Raw genomic sequence first — 26,344 nt, forward strand, 5'->3', positions numbered from 1 at the left:
AACATATCAGCAGAACTCTACGGCCGCTGGCACTCCACTCAGTTGGCATTTTGTTTTCTGAAATGGATTTGAACTTCCTTTTTTCTTACGTAAATTTTTGATGTAAAGCAAATCCAACACCTGACCAGACCAGAGACCCTCTCCAGCTATGGACGAGAGCGTAGGTGCCGAAAAACAAACGAGAAGATTGCTGTTAAAGACATACAAGGTGACCATCCTGATGCTGATCATTGGCCAGATTCAGGTTTCGATTTTCATGGAGATGTGAGTGGCCCCGGAAGGGACTCAGTCGGGCAATGTGTGACCGTTTGTACTCCTTCCCACAACCTGCCCCCAGTAAGCCCGTTAAGAAGTTCCTCGAGGAGCACTACTATGTCAGCCTGGTGCAGTTCTTCATCAGCTTCATATCCATCCAGCTGTACGTGTTCTTCTATCACATCATTGTGCACAAGCCCGTGTGGAAGCGCGTCCTGGTCGGCGTCTGGACGGTGAGTCGTGTGATCCAACCAGCTCCGGGCCTCTGGCCCAACTAACTAACAGTTCCGCGTCTTGACAGTTCGAGGTGAATACCATATCGATCATGAAGCCAGCCAAGACGGCGCCATACGTTAGCTTCATTGTCTCCTTTGTGCTCACCTTTGCCATCATGGGCATCAGTCTGTGCTACGGCAATCTGGCGGTCAACCATCGGCGAGGACTCTTCGTAAGTGTGAACAAACAGCCGCCAGCCAGGCCACATCTCTTACTGACTGAACCCACGCTAGATATCACGCCACAACGTGATCCGTTGGAGCGAGCGTCTGTTTGTGCTCACCAGCTTTGGGATCATCGTGTGCTCCGAAATGAAGCGAGTCACCATCGAGTTTCCAACGCTGCTCATCTACACCATTCTGTCGAATATTGTAAGAGGCTTGTTGTACTCCTCCCTTGCTGTCGCTCCTCTAACACTCTCTTCTGCAGTTTGTGGTGGTATTTGCCGCCTCGATGAGGAAACGAAACTTTTACCACTTCGAGCCGCCTGGCGATCACATACTCATCGGACAGCTGTATTATCTGAACTTCTATGCCCTGTACATGGGCTATGTGTGGACAACGGCTTCCGGCTTCCAGCTTATGGGATGGAACATCAGCATTGGAGAGTTATTCAAATAGTGGCTGTCACGAGGCTGTCACTCTCTGTGTCGTCTGTCATCACCAGCAGCAGCTCTGGAGCATGCGCCGACTATCGCAACAGCTGGGGGACACCAACGTAATGTCGTAGTGTTTACACCACGTCGTCGTCCTGTTCACAGTCCAGTCAGTTGCCCTGTGGCCCGGTTGCAATTGGCACGGCTCGGAACAGCACAGTTTTGCTTCGGTACGGGTAGCAGTGTGGCAGACCACACCGAGTACTGGGTGTGCACGTGCGCCTCGAACGGCTGAAAATCAATACTCATTTTCCAACCTAAAAGAAAACTAAATAAATGGCTTTCAACGCGAGAGTTTTCGGCGTATCCGCGCATAGCTATCGTTGGCTTTGTAAAGTGTACGTGTGGCATAAATGTATTTCCAATTGGCTGACATACAAATAATACATATAAAGAGCAGCTACAGAGCACATAACGCACACATATATATCAATGTGTATATACTCTAGCATGTACACAGACAGACCTGTGGTCTCGTGAAAAAATGTTGCATTAACATTAAGGTTTTAATAATTACATTCTGGCTATAAGATATACGTGTAGATGGGTGTTCCCTTTTTTTGATTTTTGTTTCCATTTTGAATTAACTTTCATTTGCGCGATGTGTCCACAGCGAAGGCCACACTGTCCATGTCCATGTCCATGTCCCTGGTATGTTTGATGTCCATTTGTGTTCTGCTGTTTTCCCATTTACTGCAAGGAGCGCACCCTTAGTGGGGTGGTGCCGCCGTAACGGGCAGAGGTTCGGTAATGGACTTGGCTCCACCACCGCCGCTGCTTTCGGGCCAGACCGATACTGCAAATGAGAGTAACAATTAGTTGATCAGAAAATGCCATCTAAATTACACAAAATATGGTTCAAACAGCAGCTAACTAAAGGGCATAATAACTAAGCTTAGTGTTGAAATGTCTTCCTTCTCTGCGCTGTGCACGCCCGGATGCCGGCAAGATAAATTCCTTCACACGCTTGAGCCGCAAGTAGCTCTGCTGTGCATGGTTTCGCCACACACACACACACACACTTAAACGTTAGCTAATCTACACATTTATAAACTAAACAAATATGATAGTTAACACTTGGGGAGCACGAGCAACAATTTACCTTTAGATTTGTTTTGGAGTTGGCTTAGCCTAGACGATTATTACACATTTAATATACATATAAATATACAATATACATGCATACATCTACACTGTACACGTGTGTGTTGTGTGTGTGTGAATGAAACTTAAACTTTGTTGTATAGTAGAAAACGGAATTTGTGGTTTTTGTGTGTGTTTTGTTTTTGGATCAATAGAAAAGCGACACTGCAAGTAGAAACAATAAAAAGGGACAACCATTTGGTCATCAGTTAGGCTCGGCATAAAATCATACAGAAATCAATCATTGTGTTAGTCCAAGATCCATTGAAAGTTCGGGCGGGGTTAACCACAGAGACGCATGGCAGGGCGTTGGTAGTACAAAGCTTATAACTAGGCATCAGTCACACAAGCTAGATAGATGGACAGATCTTAGGCCTAAAGCAGTAAACCACAACCGTTGCCCGAAGATTCGAAAAGCTAAAGCTTAAGCCAAAGCTAAAGCCCTAAAGCCCAAAAGCAGAAGCAAGAGCAGTGGCTCCACGCTTACCTAGAACGATGATGAGCAGCACCACGGCAATCACTCCGAGTATGATCATCATTTTCATGTTGGCCCACCACTGCTTGCGCTTCAGCTTGCCGGCCTGCTGCTCGAACTGAGAGGCGCCCTGCTCCAGCTGGTCCGCACGCTCGCCCAGCTCCGAGAGTTTTTGGTCCCGCTCCAGCACTTTCTCCACGTTGACGCGCATTATGCCCACCACCTCGTCCACTTTGGCCTGTGTCTGCTGCAGGCGCTTCTGGGCTGCGGCATTGTTGTTGCTGTTGTTCGGGTCGGCAAAGTTGTTGTTGTTGTAGGCGTTTGGCGGTGGCGGAAGTATGGGAAAACTGTACAATATTATGCGTGTGGTGGAGAGATGCTTACACGTACACACGGACAGCGCCACACAAATGCAAGTCATATGGGATGCAGCCAACCCTTTCAATTGATCAGTGAGTGAGTGACGTCACGGCCATAGCAATGGCTTCCCCCTGGCTTGCACTTGTGCGACGTTTGCCTGCAGATTCCGTGAAACTCAAGCTGAGGGCCAACTTACTCGTTTGCATTGGAGCCAGACGGTGAGGGGGCTTCGTTGTTCTCCATTGTGGAAGTTCTGTTGTGAATTTGGCAAAGAAAAACCACACATTAATCTATGAATGTTTACTGCCACAATGCAATTTCCAACACACACAGGGACACAAAGATTGCGATTAAATTCGCTCCAGCAAAATGGAAATCCAGAGCACTGGCGCACACACACCTTATCGGCCGAGTGAGTAGCCGCTGCTTGCTGGCATATGATTCATTCCAGTTCCACGGCCGCAGCTAGGCGAAAAAATGCCATCACCCCCCCCCGCCGCACACACAAACGAAAGAAAGAACGAAAACTTGTTGCATGCCCTACGCATACGCAGCCTTTGCACACACTCACATACCTGACAATGTTACTGAAGAAATACTGCTTTGTATGCACAGATGTTACTTCTTTTGTCTTGCTACTTGCTTAGCAACAAATTCCAGATTCTTTAGAGTTATAAATATTTTAAAAATTATATTTGATGATGACAAGCAGTGTGACCGGACAATGATTGACCCTAGAAAATATACCGAAATATACCGAGGAAGAAAAATAACTTAACTACGTGGGTTAACCCCCACCTAACAGTACTCAAACAGCGTAAAATAATACACCTTATTTTCGTCGTGTAGAACTCTACCAAATCCTCATCTATGCGGCAGAACATTAACTAACAATATTTAAAATATTATATGGAATATTATAGATGAACAACAATAACAAAACATAACCAAAAAAAGAATTAAATTCAAATTGTGCGCCGATAGGCCGACAGGCTATCGATAAATGTGAACGCAGTGTTGTGGGTCGAAGCTCTTGTGAAATTATGCAGCACGGCCTGGCAGGCAGTGTGTACACACCTCGTGATGCTTGGCTCTCAAAATACATTAACGGAAATAAAACTTGTCTTTGCAGCCACAAGAACTGAGTGGAAAGTATGGAAAATGCATAGCTCGCTCGCCTCCCGCTTGGTAGGGCGCCTCCTGCTGCTGTTCGTCCTGGTCAGCGCCGTGTCCATTGTGGTACTGACCAAATGCGGCTTTGAGGAGCTCACGGCACAGGAGTCGCTCCACCACCACACCAGCGAGGCCAACGGCCCCAGCGATGTCCTGGGCGTGGACCGCGAGGCGGAGATTGAGCGCCTGAAGCACGAGGTGCTCACCCTGCGTGCCCAGATCGTCATTCTGCAGAACAATCGAAGTGGCCACAATGCCAGCAGCCTCCACCTGCAGGAGACCACGGTGGGTGCGGCCTTGCCGCCACTCGCCCACCACTACGACTGCAGCAGCTACATCCGCAAGCAGGTGGGCGCCGCCGAGATCCTGCACGGCCTGCCCCTGAACAACGAGTACGAGCTGATTCCCTTCAACCACTTCACCTTCACGCGCGTCTTCCCCATCGACCTGGGCCTGGGCAAGCGGGTGGTGGAGAAGCCCATTGGCTATCGCCGGCGTGACCTCATTGGGGCGGTCAACAAGGCGCTGGAGAGTCTCAATCGCAATCATTCGGCCCGAGTGCGCGCCAAGGCAGCAGGAGTGGGTGCGGCAGGGGATGTCATCAAGTACACGCTGGACGACTTCATTGAGGGCATCTACCGCACCGAGCCCACAACGGGCACCCAGTACGAGTTGTACTTCCAGAGCGTCAAGCATCAGGCGAGTTCTGTGCGCAGAGCGCTGGTTATGCGCCCGTTCGCCCCCCTGCAGACGGTGCAGTTGTCGGAGACACCGGCCAGCCGCAGTCCCAGCCCCAGTCCGGCCGTGATCCATGTGATAGTGCCGCTGGCCGGTCGCCTGCACAGCTTTCGCAGCTTCATGCAGATGTTTGCCAGCCTCGGGGATCGGCATTTGGAACTGATTGTCGTCTACTTCGGCGAGAGTGGACTGGCGCAGGCCAAGCGGATGGCAGAGCGGTCGGAGCGGACGCAGTTCCTCGCTCTAAACGAGACCTTCAGCAGGGGTGAGCAAAGGGAGTTTCCTTGTTCTCCATTCTCCCCACTCATTGTCCCTCTTTCAGCCAAGGCCCTCAGACTCGGGGCAGAGCACATTGTTGCGCCTGCCACCGCAGAGGATGTGCTGCTCTTCATGTGCGACGTGGACATCATGTTCACGGCCAGATTCCTGGAACGCTGTCGCTGGAATGCCGCACCCGGCAAGAAGGTGAGTCCACAATCGAAGCCACAAGCAGCACAAGCACTGTAATCATCTGCCCTGTCTCAGGTGTACTATCCGGTGGTTTTCAGTCTGTACAACCCGCATGTGGTGTACACGCTGCAGGGCAAGCCGCTGCCCAGCGAGGAGGAGCAGCTTGTCATCTCAAAGGACACGGGCTTCTGGCGGGACTTTGGCTATGGCATGACCTGCCAGTATCGCTCGAACTTTCTGCAGATACGCGGCTTCGATGAGGAGGAAATCGTCGGCTGGGGCGGCGAGGATGTGATGCTCTACCGCAAGTACATTCGATCCAAGATCAAGATCATCAGGGCCACCGATCCGGGCATCTTTCATCGCTGGCACACCAAGGTAAACGCAGGCACTGCCTTTGGTGATGTTTTAAACTGTTTTCTTTTTTATTTTTTTATGTTTGCCTCCTCGCCAGGTGTGTGCCAGCTCGCTGACCGCGGACCAGTACCGCGCCTGCATTCGATCGCGAGCGCTGAACGAGGCCTCGCACGCCCAGCTCGGCTTCCTGGCCTTCCGCGATGACATAGCCGCTGCCAATGCGGCCAAGCTGCACTCGTGATACGTTTACATTTACCAAGGGGCTGATCCATCTACGGCTTGAAGGATCACCCATCACACACTTCTGGACGCGAGAGTGCTGCCTTCTCTGCGTATCTGAATACCAAAAATATGTTACAACTGGAGACAATAACTCGTATTTAGCGAAATCGTTGACTTAGCTTAATTGTTGAACTTGTTGCGCCCCCAAAAGTGCCACACACACACACACATCACAAATTGTTCTTCCATGAAGCAACGCCCAAGGTATTTACCATATCCATATCGAATCTGTAACTCCATGTACTAGCTAACTACTCAAAACCCAAAAAAAAAACCAGCGTGGCTGCGCGCTGTGTAAAAACTAAATTAAATCGTTTAATTAAACTTGTCGCCTGCCTGCTGTTTCGGCTATTTGTACGCTCTATGTGGGAAGCCAACGACCTCCACTGGGGTTCAGTGAGCACGCACATGAAGATGGTGATCTAGTAACTGCCCTCCAACAACTCCTCCTGGCAGCAGCTGGTAGATCTTCATGGCACTCTAGCGGAAAGTCAATTTGTTATACCTTGATAGAATTGCGATATGGCAGTCCTTAACAGATATAGCTACATAAATGCATCTAAAACTGTGACAAGCTCTGGTGCCGGGCATGCATTATAATACGAACAAGTTCGTAATACTCCTACTCCTACTACTCTTTTTTCCCCCATAGAGCATCCAGCATTCGTGAAATGTAATTTCTCTCACCCCGAGCTGGATGTCTTCATCTGGAAAGCCTTTTCACGGTCACGGTCGTGGGTTATGCAAGCGCCGAGGAGTGTTGGTTTTTTTCGTAGTCTTTTTTTGTACACCGAAATGCAAATGCCAGCTGGAAGTGTCTGACTCGACGCCTTCGATCGAAATAATCTGCGCTAATTTCACAGGAGTGTTCTGTCTCTGTGCTGAGATATTACGCAATAGTAGACGCATAATTAGCGCGAGTTTTCTGACACATAATTAAGGCATTTTTTCCAGCACATCCTCCCTGTCATTCTGCGAAAGGCAAACGCCGAGCACGGCCAGCACACACCCCCAAGGTGTTGCTGGTTGGGCTGCTGGCAGCTGAAGTGACAAATCGACGCCCCTGCCGAGAGTCCAAGTGCCAACACCTTTTGCCAGCGAATGCCAGCGAACCACAGCCAGCCATCGCCTCGCCTCGCCTCGCCTCGCGGTTCAGTGCTCTCGTCGCGGCAGAAGCAGAACCCATCTCGGGCCTTTGGGCTTGGAGTACAGATAAATACGGTGGCCCCCGCTCTAGGCAGATCATTCGCGGTCCGACGCCAGTTCGAGAAACTCCGATTCGTGAAAAAGTGTTGCAAGGATATTTTCGGACTCCAAATCTCGTGTGCCCCATCAATCTGCAGAGGCACAACACGCGCCCGTGCCTGGTGCAACATTTGTGATTAAGTTGGAGCAAAGAACAAAGTGAAGTGCGGACACCATGCGTGCTATTGGATTGGTGAGTGGGAATGCCAGGGGCAATCATTTGATAAACGGACTGCTTATGATGGATAATTCTCTCGACTTTGCACTCTTCTCATGCATTAAAACTCTTTTTTGGAGGACTATTTGGAGAACTCGATTTCTAGTAGCCGTTTTCTTTTTCTATACAAATCATAATATAATTTTTAATATTTTTTTTTTTTTTTTTTTTTTTTTTCTCTCTCTTTATATTTACAATCTGTTTTTAAACAATAAGTAAATTGTATAATTAATATTCAATTAACAGAAATGGCAGTTTTCCAATGAGCCCTGCTATTATATATAACATCTTTTTAGTTTGTTAAATGTATCTATCAGGGTATGGTATCTTTTCAGTCTTCTTACTGTTAGGCTATTGTTTAATAGACTTAAGGCTAAATTATTTTCGTGGTTGTGGAGTCTGTCGATGTATTTCTTACTAGTTTTCTTTATTTCTTCTTTAATGGTTGGAATATTCAGATCTTTGTGGATGTTTGCATTAGATACGTAAAACGGAGCATTGACAATTTGTCGCAAAGTTTTTGATTGGTAACGCTGAAGTATCTCAATATTTGAGTTGCTAGCAGTTCCCCAAAGCTGTATAGCGTAGGTCCAAATTTTAATAATATAAATTGAAAAAGGAAAGACACAAAGGATATAGTTTTGTTCAGTTATCCAATTCTCCCTCTTTTATAATTTGAAAACCCTAAAAAGTTCCCTAAGCTCCTAAAACCCATCTAAAAGTCATCTTTCTTCTTCAATCAAGCTAAGCAAATATTCATGGTCCAATTTGCATAAGGAAACACTATTAGTTTCGATAACGATTCCGACTTGATTCAAATTATTCCTAGAACATTTACTTAGCTTTCCATTTCAACTAATCCGAAGGTCTCCAAAGCATGGGCCATAGAACAAAATAAACCTTATGCAATAGCCAAGCGTAGCGGTAATGTTATGTAAAGGCCGCAACTATATTCCATTTGGGGATGACAACGACCCTTGATCGGGTGTAACAAATTTCCCATATTCATATTCCATTCGAAAAATTATAATTATTCTAATGAAGTTGGCCAGAGTCAGTGACAAGTCGGAGCCACAGGCAGAGAGCCCAAAAGCGAAAAGCGAAAAGCAGCGCCCAGCAGCCACACCGGAAGTTGTTCCTGATGCTTGGCTAACAAAGCGTGGCGACCGGGGGAGGGGGGGGGGGGGGGGGGGGGNGAGGGGCGGGGGTTGTGCGGAGGGGAGGGGGGGGGGGAGGGGGGGGGGGGGGGGGGGGGGGGGGGGGGGCGGGGAACTGGACAAAACACTGTTCATGATTACCTCTCTTGGTTGGCCAGTTTGGCCATTACCATTTGGGGTTTGCAGCGTTATGATTCCGATCCAAATCTACTTATTCTGTGTCTGCATCTGTGTCTGTATCCAGGCCAGAATGTGATTCATGCAGCCATGAGTGGCTCTCAGAAATGATGTCAATGCTGCCGCGAGCCATTCGGCTTAAACCAAAATCCGAAATCCGTTGCATAATCGCGGGGTGCTGATCATATTTCACGCCGACTGCCCCCCAATGTTGTCGTCCATTTTGAATGGCCAGCGGCTGGGTGTGCTGTTCCGCAGGCCTTTGTACTCTCGTCAATTATGATCGGAGGCTGTTGGGGAGCTCTGCATTGGCCCAGTTGTCCGCTGAACCGCGAAATATGTATTGGCTGGTTGCCTCCCAGCTCCATTGCGACAGAAGCAATTAAAACCAATCAACTAATGATCGCTTCCAACGATGTGTTTCAGATGCTCTGCCTGCTGGCGCTGCTCCTCTGCGAACGCGGCCGCGCCCGTGCTGCTGTGACAGGACCCGAGGCCCGATCAGGTGTCAACCCCGGACAGAGTGGCCAGAATCAGCAGGTGGCCACGGCTGGTGTGGGCGTGCTGGACTCTGTGCTGCGTGGCAAGAGCCGCCAGTCACGCTGCGTGCGCTGCTACGAGGATCGGGACAGGGATCGCTACTACGGCGGCTACTCCAGTCGGACAGGCGATGATCAGCGCTCCAGTGCCTGGTACTACTCGGGCTACGACGATCGCAGCAGCAGCAGGGATCGGGACTATGACAGATCCTACGATCGCAGCCGCTACTACGACGATCGCTACACGCCGCGCACCTACGATCGCTACGAGGGACGTGGCGGCTACGATGACTACAGACGCCCCGTCAGCTCCGCCTATGGCTCCAGCTATGGCTCCAGCTATGGCTCAAGCTCTGGGTATGGCTCCTATCCGGAACGGGAACGCGGCTATGGCTATGGCTACGAGAGCCGGGATCGCTACTATCCAGAACGCTACAGCGATAGCTCCACCAGAGGTTCGTTTTGACCCACGATTGAAATTACTTTGCAGTTACACCAACTCGAACTTCTCTGAACTCTACTCCACAGATCGCTACTATGATCGTTCGCGTGCCAGCAGCTACGATCGTTATGATCCCTATGATCGGTACTACTCCAGGTATGATTTTCGCAACTATCGTCCCTGGGATGAGACCTACAGGTATCGCTAAACTGTTTCCATCTGTAACTGTGTGCTCCACTTGCTCCTCTCTCTCTCTCTCTCTCTCCATCTCTGTGTGTTGTCAAAGATGTTTCTATTTCTATTTCTATTTCTACTCTCTACTTTCATACAACAACAACAACAACACCATTACAACATGAACACCAACAACAACAACAACAACAACATCAACTACAACCAATACACGACAACAACAACAACAACAACACTGTGGATACTCTGTGGATGCTCCTCGACCCGGGAACCAATCCAAACTGCACCCCAAACTGCACCCAATCCAATCCAATCCACCTTTCCGCCTAACCTGCACACCCCGCCCGACCCAAACCCCACCCAATCGACCCAACCGATCAGGGGCCAGTCGGGCTTCGACAACTCGGGACGTGGCTACTACTTTGCCACCGACGAGGATGATGGCGACATGCGAACCCGCGGCAATGGCTACGCCTACAGCCGGCCCTCTCCATCGCTCTCCTCGCCCTGCGGCCGCTTGGCCGGAAATTGTCCCTATGCCGGAGGCTCCAAGGTCTCCTCCTCGGCCATTGGCAGTGACAGCGCTCGCGTTGGTGGACACACCAGTGTCCACGGATCGGATGTGGCTGGCGGCAAGGCCAATGGCCAGGGCAGCTGGACGTATCTGGGCGATCAGGACAAGTCCGGCGGCAGCGGCAGCAGCAGCGGCGGGGTAGGCAATGGAGGAGGGAGTGGCTCATCGGGCAGCAATGGCCTGAGCAGCGGTAGCAGCAGTCGGGATCGGGAAAGGGATCGGGACCGCGACCGCGACCGCGATGCACAGAGGTAAGTTGCAGTGGGTGCTGCCCCTCGCCGGCTCCTGCAACTCCTGTACACAGCTCCAGCCTCCCAGCACTCGTCGCAGCCAGGAATCGGTCAAAGCATTAAGTTAGGCTCGCTCTCTTGTCGCCCCTTGTAGCTCTTCCTATGGTGGCCGACCACGTCCTCTAGGCGTCAGCTACCTGCTCGAACGTGACTCGAACAATCCCGCAGACGTCTCCTCGGATGGCTCAAGCGACTCGGCGCATGCTGCCGGCGGTGGTGGTGGTGGTGGAATCAGTGCAGAAGGAATGCCCATGCCCGCGGCCCAGACAGCCTCCGAGGGCAATCCCGGCCAGACGGTGGACAATCCAATGCAGTAGCTCCGTTAGCGGAACCAAAGCCAGACACTGCCCCGATGTGGCAGCGCAAGGTGTAATCTACCTTTTCGTATTTATGTGTACTTCGTAAGTCTCCAAAGAAACTATTTATGTGTGTGGCACGCTTCTGCTCAAATAAACAATCTTCAAAGATCCTCAACGGATGAGAGTTTCCCTTCATCTCCAGGGTGGGGAATGAAACTACAAATTGTTCTGGTTGAACAGTACACGTTGCTTTATTGTTTATGTTTTTAGTTCTATGATCCATTGCGGATACTCTTACTCTTTTTTGGATTCCCTGAGCCAAATATAGAACAAATCAAACAAACACAAAAATTATAAGAAATGAATAGGAAATGAACACAAAATCAATACAAAAATAATATCAAAAATCACTTAAAAAGGTTTATTTATAAACAAAAATAACTAAATGGAACCAAATAAATAACTTAGAATCCCAATTTGAAATAAATAAGAATAAAAATATGTTAAATCATCAATTAAACTAAATATTTAACCAATGAAATTATACTAAGTTATAGTAGAAATGTGAAGTAAGGCTTAATATTACCCTTACGAAAAATAGAAACAAATAATGAAATCAAATCAAATAATTAATAGAATCAAAAAGTAATTTAATAAATAAATAAAAAGTTAAACAAAATAAAGGGAACATAAAAATGTAATAAGCCACAATAAAATGAAATTTATAAGTATTTAAAATACAAAGAAATAAAATTAAAGAACTGATTAAATTGAAAAAAAAAAATGAAATAATCAATAAAATAAATGAACTGAATATTTTTGGTAAAACTAATAATGACCAGATAATGGAAAATATAATAAAAACAATTTAACAAAGAAAAAAAAAACATAAGCCACTTTACAAAATGAGTCGCTAAAAAGAGGAACAATAAGATAACAAAAATAATTGTAAAACAAAAAAATAAATCCAATTAAATTATATTAAATTAATTGCAACATAGGAAAAATGAAAAATACAAACTTACCGCATCCAAAATGATGAAGAACGAAAATTATTCACAACAAAAAATGTATAACTCCGTTTAAGGAAAACTTAATAGAAAAAGTAATAATTTTGAAAACGAAACAAAAACGGAACACAATAAACAAATGAAATATTCAAGTGAAAATAATTGAAATTAAGAGAAATCGTAACTTACCCAAAAAGAAAAGGAAGAAACAAAATAAATGAAATGTAAAACCAGCTCAGGACGCTTAAGGATATATGGATGACTTAAATTCATATTTATGCAACAAAAACAGGCTTGCTATTGGCAATACACGTCGAAGATACCTTCCTGATAAACAGTCTCCTGACTCCTATCTTAAGTGAAAGCTGTCGTCGAGGGCATTGTTAGACCAACAAATTTATAGCTTCAAAAATGTATAACGAAAACAGCAACAAAAATTATAAGAAACTAAACAAAAAGGCACAAAATATGATCAACTAAAATGTTATGTGGATGTTCAATAAGTCAAAATTGTTTTGGAAGATTTGTTGGATAGTTTAAATGGTTCTTTAGATCCTCAACCTATTTTTTCTTGTAGATTGCAAAACAAATAAATTGTCAAGCTGTTTAACTGAAGAACAATATTTGTAAAATGATTGAAAGAAAACATTCATTCCAGTTTTGTTTTTGGAACGTGACTTGTCCTGGTTCACATGGTTTGTACTTCTTTGATCTCTTGATAGATTTGTGAATTAGGTTGGTTTTTTTTCCCCACATGGTCTGAGTCGAGTCTTCTGTTTCGTGGATAAAGCCAACCCTCTTACAGCTGTTGGATTGGAAGTATTATAGAATTTTCCTTTGCTGCTGACAACTTGTTGAGTTTGAGCAATGTTTCTTTTTGCTTGGTTTGTCGCTCAATCTGGATGAAGGACTCGAACTATTGTGAAGATCCTGTAACAGCTGAAACAGGAATTTGTGAGCTGTGGGACAAGCATTGTCACTCTCTTTGTACTTACATTTTCGAGGGCAGTTTCTGGGTAAATTGAAAAACACTTTTGTCGATTCACTTGTAAAGCAATTAATTGACTTTAATTAAGTTGGGCGAGCACTTGGACTTGGCTGGGCCGCCCCGCACCGCACCGCACAAGGCGGTGGCGGCTTGGCTTAGTGAGAGACTTGTCGATCCTCTGTCTGTCTTTTCTCGGCGGCACTTCCAACTGAACTGTGCCGCAATGCCGATCGCGCCTGGCTATTTATACTCTGCAGTCGAATCCACCACCAAAAACTGACAATTGAAAATACTTTCGCATGACGCAGGCGTGCCAGCAGAGGGGGAATTTCGTGCAATGGGAACGGTGAGTCGGGAGCCGGGAGTCGGGAACCGGGAACCGGGTGCGTGCCGTTGTGCCATAACAATGACAATACGAGGAGGGTTCGCTTTAAGAAATGAATTGAATTGGAAATGTTTATTTCATTTTCATGCTGGTATCGCTCTGCTTCTCGAATCTCGAGAATCTTGGCTCCTGTCCCTGCCACTTGGTGGAGGGTTCCAGCTGAGGGTTAGCTCACCCCCAGCGCTTGTGCGTCTGTGCCCTATGGGAACCGAACCGAACCGAACCGAACTGAACAGAACTCAACAGATCTACTGCTACCAGTTGAGTGCATAGTAATTAGTCAAGATTTTTGCTATTTCTCTGGCAATCTTGTTCAGTTTCTCACGCTCAGGGCAGGCGCAACTCCAGAATGGTGCTCGCCCAAGGGTTCGCCCAAGAAATGATAACACAAACAGTTGGCCATGGTAAGGGTAGGTTTTTAGCTCTGCGTCAGTTTGCCAGCTACTGGTGGGCCCACCAACAGAGTTATGCTGGTTACATTTAATTCCATGCAGGACTCTTGTGGAATCATCAATTGCACATCGTTTGGCTACTGCCAGAATGCGGGTCAGGGATGCGCCAAAAACGAAACAGAAAGTGCAGCTGCAGCTGCCCATCTCCCCGAACTGTAAGCCCTGACTGGTCTTTGTCTTATTTATGGGAAAAGTTCCAAAAAGATTAATAAATTTATCTACCATTGCCAGGGAACTGCTTGCCGTGCCGCTCTCGGATATCTCGGATTTTTGACTAGTTTTAACTATCATTACCTGGTCACACACCTGCCTCTAGGCATATCAATCTAATGATAACACAGTTATCAAATGAGCTGATAGTGCCACAGAATTGGGCACCCACGCACTCACTTCAGTAGTCACATTAGAGTGTCCGCCAGTTAAAGTCATGACGTTGCTGTAGGGAAAATGCCACGATTTTCCCACTGGCTGCGGCCCCGACAAACGCATTTGCCGCTGCTTGCGTTCTTCGTCTATCTAGTCCTTATCTTTGGCTACAGACATCTGCAGGTGAGTGAAGCGAAAAACGTAAGCTGCATTGAAGACAAACACAAGAAACATTTCGGCACGGTACCCATTTGAGTGTTTAATGGTTTGAATAATTGATATTGCGCTTTGAGGAGCCTCAAATGAAACGAAAATCTTGACTAATTTGATATTTTCGCTGTGGAACATGAAGGCACAATCGTGCACAGTGCGGCAAGAGTGGCGAGTTAACTTTCTAAATAAGAAACCATATCTCCATGGTGTTATCTGACTGGGACACACTCGTTATAATTGGCTGTCTGTAATCAATAGAAAACTTACCAAAGGTTGAAGCATTTATGTGCAGTGTAAATCTCATCATTTCAAATACACATTTTTGTTTACGGCACTGCACCACTGTGCGAACTGCCTACAGAGTAGACATCCCCCTATCGAGCATCAAGTGGTCATCGCCTTCGCCAACTTTCGTTTCCCATTCCATCCCATTCTCACACACACATGAACATTGTATATGTATGTATAATTGAAATGTTTTCGTTTTCCATAATAAAAAAGAATTTGGAAGACGTTTTCATTTACTTAAAAATAGCCGGGGAAAAAGGCGACGCTGCTGACTCACACAGTGGAGGAGAGGCAGAAAAGTGTGTGTCCCAGGGACACTCCAATCCAATCGAGAGACATACAAACACACACATAGACAATCTATGGAGTACCCTTACAAGGCTCTCCCCCACCCAACCCAACCCCACGCAACGGAACGCAACGCAACGCCACTCTGTCGCTGTCTCAGCTGCTGCTCTGCCACAGCGCTGCTCTGCTCTGCGGCTCCTCTGATGACAGCGTCTATGGAATGGACGACAGAGGCGCCAGTTTGATGCGAGGCGTGCGTTGATTAACTTGTTGCATGCGCATCCTGAAGCAAAAGGGGAGCCAGCCAGCCAGCCAGCCAGCCACCCTTCCAGCACCCCGACCGACCTCCCCCGTTACCTATTCGAGAGAGTGCGTGCGTGTGTGTGTTTGTTTGTGTGTGGTTGTCGTAATCATTTGCGTACAGTGGGCGCCAAGCGAACAACTTTTGCGGTTTGTTGCGGTCAGCGGCCGAGGACAGGCAGGCCGATGATGATGACACTGGGGGGAGGCCACCCCGCCAGTATCTGTTCGCTGCTAATCGATGGCTGCCCATCAAGCGCCAAAGCGCTAAGCAAATAAGCAACAGGAGCCGCGCTCTTCAGCACTGTCTGTGCCCCAAGTCGCGCGACGTACAAAGTCTGCGTTGGCGTTGGCGTCAGCGTTAGCGTCGCTGTCAACGCCTCGCTCGGCCAACGGTGGAATAGAAAATAAATAAACAGTTTTAGTTGCTGGCGGTGATTCCTGGGGAACAGCAGCATAGCACGCGTCCAGTCGCGGCGACACCTGCACAATCGGCTCGGCCACAAGTGCCACAAGTGTGGCGACCTGCCACACGCTCCACACGCCAAGGCCTCGCCATGCTGGCGGCTCAAGAGAATCGCTTTCAGTACGTGTACTTCACGCTGTCCGGGCTGGTGGCCAGCGCCATGCTCGTCCTGGTCTACATCTCCATGCGCACGAGCCTTGTGAGTCGGCGATGGCCACACATCCATCTGCAGCGATTGGACTGACCCTCTGCTCTGTTCTCTTTTGATCCTGCTTGCAGAATGAGCGGCTGCGTGTCGACCTGGAGCACCTGCAGCGCCAGCTGATACTGGAGAAGCCGAATCCGCACTGGGACTACAACAACAGCTGGCGCAGGATCGGCAATGCCTCGCTGCGTCATGAGATCTACTCGGCCTACTTCGATGCACGCACTGAGATCATAGGTAAGGGTATCTATATAGGCACGCAACGACTCATACTAATTCCTTTCTTTGCATAGGAAATGTCCGCCTGGATGAGGAACAGATGACCATCGGCTCGCTGCGCATCTTCGCCACGCTGCCGGTGCGCCTGAGGGACTCCAAGGTGAGCTGCATCGTGCGCTTCGCTGACTTTAGCAGCCAGGAGATCTTGTCCGAGGAGGCGGGCGCCATGCACGAGGTGCACAAAAACAGCTTTGCGGCCTGGAGCATCATGTGTCCGCTGCACGCCTCAAGGCGCGACCCGATGCGCCTGCCGCAGGCGGTGGCCCTCAGCTATGCCTCCAATCGCTTGAGCCACCTCAGTCCCAGCTTCATACAGATTAGGTGAGGTCATTAGAACCCACAGCAACGTCTGGTCTAACCCTCTCGCCCTCTCATAGCTATCCCCGCAACATGTCGAGTCTGTTTGTCAAGTCGCGACCCGCCATCTCCGTGTGCGTGGGTCCGCTCCAGGAGAACTACTCGAATGTGCTGCGCCTGGTGGAGTTCGTGGAGATGTACCGGCTGCAGGGTGCCGCCCATTTCTACTTCTACTACGTGGAGGCCAGCGATGAGGTGCGACGTGTGCTGACCCACTATCAGCGCCTGGGCCTGGCGGATGTCTTCGAGTGGAATGTGCAACCGCATCTGCAGGACTTGCACTATGCCGGGATTGTGGCGCAGTTCAATGATTGCGTCTATCGTGCCAATGTCGTGGACAACTATCGGTACGCAGCCGTGGTGGATCTGGACGAGGTGCTTATGCCCCTGAAGCACAATTCGCTGGCGGACTACTTGCGTCAGTGCGACGAAGGCCGCACCACCGGCTTTGTCTTTCGCAATGTGTTCTTCTACCGGAAGGACAGCAACGACACCTTCAATGCGCCGGGCCACGTCCTCAACCGGCTGCTGTATACTCAGTCGAAGGTGCGTCGCACCCTGGAGATCATGCCCGCCTATGTGCGCAGCAAGCTGGTGGTCAACACCCGCTCCATCGTGGAGATGGGCAACCATCAGGTGTACCGCGCCGCTCCAGGCTTCGTGGACCACGTGGTTCACCCGACGGTGGGGCTGCTCTTCCACTATCGCGATAAGTGCATCAACTGCAAGATGGTGCTTATCGTGGACTACACTGCCAGGCGCTTCGGCTCGCTGCTCTTCGATCGCGTCGACACCACTTGCCTCGAGGTCTTCATGGACCGCCGCGGCATCTGCGAGCTGGCGTAGTCTTATCGCTGTCCCATCTCCAGCCAGCCCCAATCTGTAATGTACCACCGAACGCCCCCTAAAAAAACAGAGATCTCTGCGGGTTAGAGAATCTAAGCTGGAAACCGAACGAACGGATGGCCTTTCAGTTCAGTGCTGTGGATGATCTCAGCCAGTCACCAGCCATGCTGAAGTTCTGCTCCCTGCGCCGCGGCAAGGAGTCCACAGGCCAACGTGTGTCCAAGAGTGTATGACAAATTAGGCTAAGTTCCAAGTAGTTGTTCGTCTAAGTGTTATGCCATGTGTAATAAAGTGTGCTTGAGTGATTTTGTTGTAATGTTAGTTGATGTGGTTTTGCTTCCCCTCACAGTCCTCGCTGCGCCTGCAGGACCAGGTCCAGCTGAGCGATACCCAGCTGCTTCGCATGCTCCAAGCGCAGCGGGAGCATGGCCCCCTAGTACTGGCCCTGAGCAGGTGAGTGCAAAAGGCGACTATAGAGGGAGTCACTATCCCTATCTCCAGTTCCAGCTCGGGCACGAGTCCGACGGGAACCTGTAGAAACTGCGGCACGCCATATGCCAGTCGCAAGGTGCCCCAGAACGGGGCAGCAGCGCAGGCAACAGGTGAGTGATGAATTTGTAACTGCAAGACAGATGTTAACCGCATGCTACTAAACCTGAAACTTGGCTTGGCTTATCACTAAAGTTTTTATTTGTACTTGCTGACATTTACATTTGTGTTGCTTTTCCATTTTATGTTGCTGTTCGCGGAACATGCCGACGCATAAACGATAACAAACTAAAACAAAATTCAATGACAAAAGCGCAGGGTAATGCAATGGATAGGAGAGCAGCACAGAGAAGTGAGCTTCTCCCTCTCTCTCACATGGCCATGGGAATAATAACTAACAGTGCACGCCGCCAACCCATCCCCACCATACCGCCATACCAAAGCTAAACCCCGTTCAGGGCCCTCGCATTCGCAGCCACCCCATCTTTCTAGCCACCGCCTGCGGCTCTGCTGCCATCCTCCACTGTCTGTTGGAGCTTGACGACGCGAATGTCGCGTCGATGACAATGACGCTGACATTATGGATAATGGGAGAGGGAGTGCGGAAGCAGAGGGGACATGGGTGACCCAATATAACGGGAGGGTGGACAACGCAGCCTAAAGCCGGCAAAACATACAACAACAAAATCTACATAAGAGCGGGGGTTACTCCAGCAGTTGCTAACTAAAATATATACATATAGTCTGGCCCTTAGTTTTACAACTCTTTAATCGCCCCATGGAGCATGTGCAGTCCCACCAGCCATGCCGTCATCGTCAGTCATTAGCTGTGTCTCCACTCCAGACACATGTTCCGCCTGCATCTCTCACTCTCTCCATTTCTCAGTCGCAGTTCCAGCTTCTGCCCTGAACCAGATGCGCACATGGTGCGGCCATACGCTGAATGATTGGATTCTTTTGTTTTGTGTGCTGCCCAGCCTATCCCCCTATCCAGCCCGCCCCCACGACAGAACCCCCCTCTCTGACCTATGCGACCCTCACTGTTCACCGAGCTACTCTGTGTCTCTATGTGACTGTGTGTGTGTGTGTAAATTTATGCATACAAATTTGAAAAATATCGGATCTGTGGTTCGTGCCCGCCGAACGAACGCAGCGCAAAAGCAGAAACGAGGAAGGAGGAACGAAGAATGACAGTACGTACCAAAGCATCAACAAGTCACGGCTTTAAGCCGGCTTTGGCAGAGACAGAGACAGAGCCATCGGCAGAGAGTAGTCACCCACCACTCAACGCACTGTGGCTCTCTCTCCAAGAACTTTTGACAAAAACAAAAGTTAACTGTTTAAAATGTTGCAAAATCAAGCAAACAAACACTACGAATGCTGCACTTATATGGTGGAATACAAAGTAAATCAAAGACCTATTTAGTTGTCCGCTGTGCATTGAATGTTTTTTGGACAAGAGTGTGCTAAAAACGAGCCACTGTGCGCAGTAGCGCTAACGCGACGCCGCCAACGTAAGCAGAGACGCTGGCAGAGTCAGGGCAGCAGCAACAAGTCAGAGCGCGAGCGTCAGACTAATCAACAGGCTAGCTATTTGCTCTGCCGGCGGAGAGAGCGTTGTTGTTGTTACTATGTATATTGGCGTTGTTGCCGTTGCTTTCGTACTTTTCGTGTGTGTTGTTTGTGCCATGCGATACCGTGGGCCCCAGCTATTTAGTTACTACCAAAGTTTTGCCAAGTCAAGTTCTCGTTGTCGTTGTCGTTGTCGTAGCCGACTGTCGTGAGTGAAGCGAATAACATTTTGCGGGCTGCGTCGCGATCGTCAAGCTCAGCGGAAAGATAAACCGACAACAGTTAGGACGTGCGAGTGAAATGTACTAGCCCCCGCATCTGTTTGCTTGTGCACAAATAAAAGTGAAAAAGAAAGCAGAAAGAAGAAAGATTCTAACAATTTGGCAAACACAAAGTGAGTTGTTAACATAAACACATACATACATATGTAAATCCGATACGTATCTAGTATTATAATTGGGGGCCCCTCGTTGAATGTGTTCAGAGATTGATTTTGGTTCTGGCAAACACTTTTTGACTTGGCGCCCTTTTTCCGTGCCACTGTGCTAAGAGGGGATTTAACACAAGAAACGCCACAGACTGTGCTACGTCGCGGCGTTGCAATTGTTATACAGTGAACACCGCGAACGCGGAAATCTTTCCGTGCTAAACATCTCCCTAAGTGCACCACGTGCGGAAAAGAGACCTTTCACTGTTCTGCGGAAAACCAACTTCATTGATTTGTTCTACGTGCCTCGTTGTGGCGGCTTCATTAAGCATTTAAATCAATTTATGCTTAACCGATAAACGCCCATTAGGCAATGCCTGAATACGCTCCAATATTGGATTTCTATTTTAAATTCAGCTGATAGGCGAATGCAGACCGCATTTGGGTTAATTATTGAATTTGTCTGTGGCGATAATGATGCCCCAAAAACGGCGCAAAATGCTCGCTTTATAGACACATATACAAAATCCGTACAGTAGATATTATGTTTATATGGATCTGGATAGACAGTCGCTGTGTGCATATGGGGTTTTAATTTGTTTTAAATTATACAGTGCAACCCTTTTCCTGCACTTTTCTGTGGCAGGCAACAGCCACAGCATTTGGCTATACTTCAATTAAGTCTCTAATGACCGGATGTTAGTGTGTGTGTGTCTGTTTGAGTCTGTGTGCCCTGCATGCAAATGATGCTCGGAAAGTGTTCCAGAATATAGTTTTGATTTCATTGTACAATTATATTTTATAAATTGAATTAACTTTGTGGTTGGGGTGGCCAGCGGGGAGACATTCCGTGGCACACCCAGCTCCCCGGATGATTAATGTTTAATTATAATTCCCATTTGACATTCTTCTTGCGCTTGGCATTGTGAGCAGAAAGAAAGCCGCGCCAATGCTCATACGAACCGTTTCTATGTACTATTATTTATTTTTTATTATTCTGCGTTTGTTTACCGCCGTCCCCTCAGACAGCCGCGACACACAATTTTGATAAGCCTCAGCTGGCAAAAGTTTCATATTGTAAATGGTTTCTCTCTTTGACTATTTGTGTGTGAATTTACCTTCGTGTTGGTAAATACTAACACTACAGAATATGATTGTCAATTGTCAAAAGCGATACACTTTAGAGGGAGATAGAGCTGTAAGGGAGGGTACCCACGAGTTTGGGCAGCTAAACAAGAGCTGATGGAAATGAACTCTGAAAGGGAATACCCCTTTAAAATTATACTCAAAATTATTCGATTTTTAATACAGCGAAGTCCAACAACTGACATCAAAGTTCAAAGCAGAAAATATACTTTTGTATTGTTCTTTATTCCAGAATGTTCAATTTTAAATTTCTTTGTTTACCGATATTGATTTTTGGGACAAAACATGCTGCCCCTGACACAGTGAACCGAAAAGCGAGTGAATATTTTCACTTAAATTTGTAATGTGCAGCTGTTCATTGTCCCAAGAATGCCCTGCCATGCCCCCTTTTCAAGTGCACACACGGACAGCTCATGTATAATTGTACAAAATTTAGGGAAATCAACATCATCGTCATCGTTCGTTCTCCTGTGGTGACTCAATCAAGTGCGGTGTGCGGTCATTGGCTTGCCGTGCGGAACTCCCCCTGGTCGTTGAAGCACTTGTGGCAAGTGCCGGGCAGTGAATTTTGATTTGACAGACATTGTCGCGGTTTCTGGTTGCCCGATGGAGTGGAGGGGGGGGGCGCAGCGGATGGTTTCTCTTTCGCTGTATCAAAGTTGATTGTCGGGTGTCACTTTTAATGATTTTTGCCACATTGATTAGCCATGGAGAATGAAATGATGTCAACGACTTGTCAAGTGTGAATACAAATTTGGAGTTTTTACTGAAATCTGTTTAAATCGATAGATTTTCTCCTAATTTAGATCCGTGATACTCAATTTTGCATACTTTTGGGCGCAAATTAAAAGGAAATGACCTTCGCCCATGCCCTAATAGCGACTAATCCTTAGGCTTAGTGCACAATTTAGTTGAATAGTTTCTTGGGTAGCTGACTTGACTTTGTTGACATTCTTAGTTTATGGTAGCGCCCACACAGATCGACCCAAACCGAATATTATCCATATTCGTTGACCATTTTCGTTTGGCCATTAGTTCATTCTAATAATTTAGTTTGTGCATGATGGCTGGTGTGGTATCTATAATGTTGTTTTGCCGCCGCTCATCGGCTGACGCAGCTGCCGCGCAGTTTTTATTGTTTCTGCGGCATTTTGGCAATGTTTTTGAGAGCACAAGCGAAACAAAACAGAATTTTAGTATCGAATTGTGATTCAGTGGGTCCCAGAAAACAACAGAACAAAAGCAAAAACAAATCGCGAAAGCAAATTTTGACAATGCAATTAGCGTGAATTTGTTATTCGCCAAAAGAAATGATCTTGGTGTTACATGATTCCTTGTTGTTCTGTTTGTTTTTGGGGCTAGCAAATAAATCACAGCACAAAACCTTTGAATAAACAATTGATAAGAATATTCGACTTGCTGAATTTCGCTGCTTATCGGAGTTGGCCGTCGCTGCGTCACGATGCGAACAGGGATTAATATCGGTGTACCTTTAGCATATAATTGAGTGCTGCCTTTCCGATTTCCGAATGTGCTCAGAAATGTTGATAATGTATCACAAGATGAACGTCTCTAAATGAAGGTTGAGACAAACAGAGGGAATCAATTCTTGCTCCTCAAGGCCGCATATGGGCTGGAAGTTCATGGAACCCCCCCCCCCCCCCAGCAGTGAGCTCATACAGCTTAGACGGTCGTAGTTACATTATAATCTAGTCCAAACCTCACCCCGTGCCCCATCCTGCCCTATTGACGCCGCCCTGTCAAGTATTCCAGAAATCGAAAGCTGCTTCCAGCTGTCAATAGATTGGCCGCACGCCAAAACATTTCTATTCGCAATACCAAGCGCTCAGCAAAACAGCTGGCTGCCGGCAAGCAGTCGTCAGAACCCGCTCCCAGATGGGGTTCCAGCGATGGGGAAGAGGTGGCGGCGAGGCGTGGTGAGGTGAGGTGAGGTGTTTGTAGCACGGCAATGGCAATCAGCAAAAGTTAACGGGCTCTCTGGCGGAACCGCTTCCAGGTGTCAGAGCTTTCAAAGCTTCAGTTTGACATTAGAACTTCGACTTTGACGTTGTGTCGATCGCTGCGGAGTGGAGCGGAGCCGTCGAGAACTACACTGCACTACACAAACACGAACACAAACTCGAGTACCGCTGTAGTGTTTACCCCCCCCTCAGTTGTGGTTTGGGGCTCGCCGATTGATTTTGCCGTTTATAAATAGCTTTGTGTGTGTGTTTTTCTTTTTTGTTTCCCATTGTAACGCTGTGTCTGCGTGTGTGTGTACCAGCGTTTGCCTTCAACTTTAACTGTAAAGACAGAAGGAGCGAAGCGAGAACGAAACGGAGACGGAGACGGACACTGACGCAATAGGGCCGAGAGTGTAATGTGTTTGTTTATACCAACCTGCCATATAAGAGCAAAGGAAGGAGGAGGAGGAGGAGGGGTACCTTTACGGTACTAATGTGTAGTTTTGCTTCTCACTCAAATCGCTGGCAATTACGCGCAAACTTTGGCACTTAGATGCGAGGCCGCGAAGCCGAGAAACCGAGAAACCGAGAAACCGGCCAGGGGCTGAGATCATTATTCGATTTTAGAAATCGACAAATTCATTATGCGCAGATAAGACAGAGGGGCATACGAGTGTGCTAGTGTGATATGACAAAATCACATCCATTATGCCCGCATTACCCCAGCCAGACCCACTGTGCGGGGCATCGAGAGAGCGCGCCGGCCCCTTGGATGTTGTTGGGTGCCATGTGCCTGCCGACGCCTCAGTTGGCTCACGTACGCGGCGGATAAAAGTGCGCTTTTCCTTTGAGGCAACAGCCGATGCCGACGATTTGCAATTAATTGCGAATTAAATTGTAAGACTCCGTTGACCCCCAGAGCCTGCACACACACATGTTGTGTGTGTGTGCATGCAGAACGTGACGTCAGCGATTGATGGTGCTTCTGTTTGTTCGTTGGTTGGTTCGTAGGTGGGTGGGTGGCAAGTACATCGGAGCGCGCTTCATAAATTAATTTACTAAACACATTTTTGTTGTTTGTTTGTTTCTTTGCTTATGTCTGTGTGTCTGTTTGTGTGGGTGAGTGACTCTGGTTTTGTGGTTGTGCTTCTCCCACGAGCAAGAGAGCAAGAGAGAGAGAGAGAGAGAGAGCCAAACATGTGCTTTCCTCTTTATGGGAGAACAGCGGAACAACGAACCGAATGCTTAACGCGCTGGCCAAATAAATAACAGAAACAACAAAGAGATTCAAAAATCTATGCTAATTAGCAACAAAAGCACAAGCAGCAGCAGAAGCAACAACAAAACAGACAGCCAGTGTGATACAACCAAAGAAAGAGAGCAAGAGCGAGAGAGGGAGAGGGAGAGCGCAAAGCACAGACAGGCAGAGACAATAATCCATGCAGAAATAATAACAAATTAAATGAGCGACCCACCAGAGACTAGCAGTACCCTTTAAATGACGACAGTTGGATGAATGTTGCCCATAAAATGAGTTTCGTATGAAAGGAAGTTCCTTACAAGAAAGAACCTTCATCGGAACACCCCTTTTATGTGCTTGCTGCATTTTCTTCCATGGGAAGCGAAGAACCCTCCCTAACTTCTTCCAACTTCGATTTGGTTGCTCAAGGCAACAGCAGGCCTTTTTCGCGAGTGTTTCTTATCGGAAATGCAAAATTTATCAGCGATTGGTGGCACGAAAAGATAACACAAATGTGCGCTGTTTTACGGCAATCGAAAATGAAAAGAAGAACTCAATTTTATAAACTAACAAGTAGCAAATATCTATAGATTGCTTACGTACAATAACTAATTCAAGCACACCTCAGAGAACCAGCCAGAGGAGAATTTCCAACGGAAACCAAACCAATTTCCACATCAAATTCGAATAGTTTCGTTTGCAGCCCACATTGTGCACCTTGTCACACTGTGCATGGGGATTGCATAATTATTGAATGCAGGCCAAACCCTTCCTTTGCCCCACACACTCACACACACACACACACACCAAAGGCACATCACGTGTCTGGGGCTGTCTGGCACCTGACAGGGCCACAGACTTCACTTCACTTTACTTCACTTTAGATCAGATCGGATAGGAGGAAGTTGCTGATGACGATGATGGAGGGGCTGCCGGCCAGACAGACAGACAAACAAGAGACAAACTGAGAGATTGTGGTCCATTAAGTACCTTTAAAAATAAAAGCAGAATACTACTAACCGCATGGCCCACTAGGATGAAACACCCAAGTGCTATATATACACGCGGATATATATGTATGAGATATACATGAGTACAAACATACATATATGTGCTTCAATTATTCAAGAGTACACAGAAACAGCAGCAACAGGAGCGGCGGCAGCCCGAGACTTGTGACCACAAAAATCAAAATCAAAAGAAATTACGCACGAAAAATATCTTGAAAATGCCATAAGCTGTATTTGTACGTATGGATACAGAGCACCAGTCAGCAGAGATACAAAGATACACAGATACACGCACATCTAGACAAACTCGAACTGTGGCAAACTATTTCCGTATTGAGTTCTCTTCTCCGACGATGCCCTGCATGCGATTCTTTTGGGCATATTGCACTCAGAGTTTTGACCAGAATTACAGTTTAAATTTCTTATATTTAAAGCTTAAAAAAACACTTATAAATCTGCAATCAATGCTTCTAAAGTTGAAGACTTTTCCTTGTAGAAATTTGTTCCATCATTCCGGTAGAAATGTTTGAAAAATGTCTTGGGGTGAAACTGAAAGCCATTTCAAATCTCTAAATGATATTTTCAGACATTTAAACAAAGAATTTATGCAGCTTAAATTCCAACAAATTATAAGTTTGTTCCCAAAGCATTTTCGAGTATTTATGGATGTGTCAAAAATTGTATTCTCGGCATATAAAAGTTTTCATATTTGTTTGGTTTTGTGGAAATTGCATTGACCTAGAGGAGAATTTTGGT

At 47.3% G+C, this 26,344-nt stretch overlaps 6 protein-coding genes and 1 long non-coding RNA gene across 22 annotated transcripts in view; 5 read left to right on the forward strand and 2 right to left on the reverse strand.

The window, feature by feature from the left end:
- Positions 1-108: 108 nt before the first annotated feature.
- On the forward strand, positions 109-1,479 carry LOC117592469. Its single transcript, XM_034286305.1, has 5 exons — positions 109-264; positions 338-488; positions 557-703; positions 765-902; positions 961-1,479. Exons 1-5 carry the CDS (start codon positions 149-151, stop codon positions 1,150-1,152), a joined length of 744 nt encoding a protein of 247 aa, XP_034142196.1. The 5' UTR covers positions 109-148; the 3' UTR covers positions 1,153-1,479.
- On the forward strand, positions 1,424-6,396 carry LOC117592464 (chondroitin sulfate N-acetylgalactosaminyltransferase 2). Its single transcript, XM_034286293.1, has 5 exons — positions 1,424-1,525; positions 4,298-5,341; positions 5,399-5,541; positions 5,602-5,904; positions 5,981-6,396. Exons 2-5 carry the CDS (start codon positions 4,327-4,329, stop codon positions 6,122-6,124), a joined length of 1,605 nt encoding a protein of 534 aa, XP_034142184.1. The 5' UTR covers positions 1,424-1,525; positions 4,298-4,326; the 3' UTR covers positions 6,125-6,396.
- On the reverse strand, positions 1,527-22,704 carry LOC117592472 (synaptobrevin). Of its 7 annotated transcripts, XR_004574539.1 has the most exons (7): positions 22,701-22,704; positions 22,316-22,327; positions 3,741-3,803; positions 3,362-3,418; positions 2,818-3,152; positions 2,290-2,495; positions 1,527-1,983 (listed from the first exon to the last, which is right to left on the reverse strand). XR_004574539.1 is itself a non-coding variant. In XM_034286309.1 (6 exons), the coding sequence occupies exons 2-6, from the start codon at positions 22,324-22,326 to the stop codon at positions 1,898-1,900; spliced, it is 486 nt and encodes a 161-aa protein (XP_034142200.1). In that variant the 5' UTR covers position 22,327; positions 22,701-22,704; the 3' UTR covers positions 1,675-1,897. The 7 variants fall into 7 exon arrangements, 6 of the variants coding, with proteins under 6 accessions (XP_034142200.1, XP_034142199.1, XP_034142201.1 ...); XM_034286309.1 differs by lacking the exon at positions 2,290-2,495 and having other exon boundaries at positions 1,675-1,983; positions 2,818-3,086; XM_034286308.1 differs by lacking the exon at positions 2,290-2,495 and having other exon boundaries at positions 1,675-1,983.
- LOC117592466 (hornerin) lies at positions 7,160-11,472 on the forward strand. 5 transcript variants are annotated; one of them, XM_034286298.1, is made up of 5 exons: positions 7,160-7,603; positions 9,388-9,955; positions 10,029-10,140; positions 10,516-10,959; positions 11,093-11,472. In XM_034286298.1, the coding sequence occupies exons 1-5, from the start codon at positions 7,586-7,588 to the stop codon at positions 11,313-11,315; spliced, it is 1,365 nt and encodes a 454-aa protein (XP_034142189.1). In that variant the 5' UTR covers positions 7,160-7,585; the 3' UTR covers positions 11,316-11,472. The 5 variants fall into 5 exon arrangements, with proteins under 5 accessions (XP_034142189.1, XP_034142190.1, XP_034142191.1 ...); XM_034286299.1 differs by having other exon boundaries at positions 10,029-10,098; XM_034286300.1 differs by having other exon boundaries at positions 11,067-11,269.
- LOC117592479 lies at positions 12,561-13,521 on the reverse strand. The gene is made up of 2 exons (XR_004574544.1): positions 13,303-13,521; positions 12,561-13,246 (listed from the first exon to the last, which is right to left on the reverse strand). It is a non-coding gene; the product is annotated as an uncharacterized LOC117592479 (long non-coding RNA).
- LOC117592465 lies at positions 14,512-18,061 on the forward strand. 4 transcript variants are annotated; one of them, XM_034286296.1, is made up of 4 exons: positions 14,512-14,681; positions 16,333-16,501; positions 16,558-16,858; positions 16,915-18,061. In XM_034286296.1, exons 1-4 carry the CDS (start codon positions 14,580-14,582, stop codon positions 17,738-17,740), a joined length of 1,398 nt encoding a protein of 465 aa, XP_034142187.1. In that variant the 5' UTR covers positions 14,512-14,579; the 3' UTR covers positions 17,741-18,061. The 4 variants fall into 4 exon arrangements, with proteins under 4 accessions (XP_034142187.1, XP_034142188.1, XP_034142185.1 ...); XM_034286297.1 differs by having other exon boundaries at positions 16,333-16,495; positions 16,552-16,858; XM_034286294.1 differs by lacking the exon at positions 14,512-14,681 and adding an exon at positions 15,550-16,252.
- LOC117592457 (sorbin and SH3 domain-containing protein 1) overlaps positions 17,825-26,344 on the forward strand; it is a 37,003-nt gene continuing 28,483 nt past the window's right edge. For 2 of the 3 annotated variants that reach the window (XM_034286266.1, XM_034286260.1), the window contains exons 1-3: positions 17,825-17,967; positions 18,090-18,193; positions 18,248-18,342. In XM_034286266.1, the coding sequence (XP_034142157.1) occupies positions 17,857-17,967; positions 18,090-18,193; positions 18,248-18,342 (310 nt within the window). In that variant the 5' untranslated portion in view covers positions 17,825-17,856. Of the gene's footprint in view, positions 17,968-18,089; positions 18,194-18,247; positions 18,343-23,410; positions 23,597-26,344 lie in introns of those variants that run through there. The other variant, XM_034286237.1, reaches the window with a different exon arrangement.

The sequence above is a fragment of the Drosophila guanche genome, unplaced genomic scaffold (genome assembly GCF_900245975.1).
Source record: "Drosophila guanche unplaced genomic scaffold, DGUA_6, whole genome shotgun sequence".
NCBI lineage: Eukaryota > Metazoa > Arthropoda > Insecta > Diptera > Drosophilidae > Drosophila > Drosophila guanche.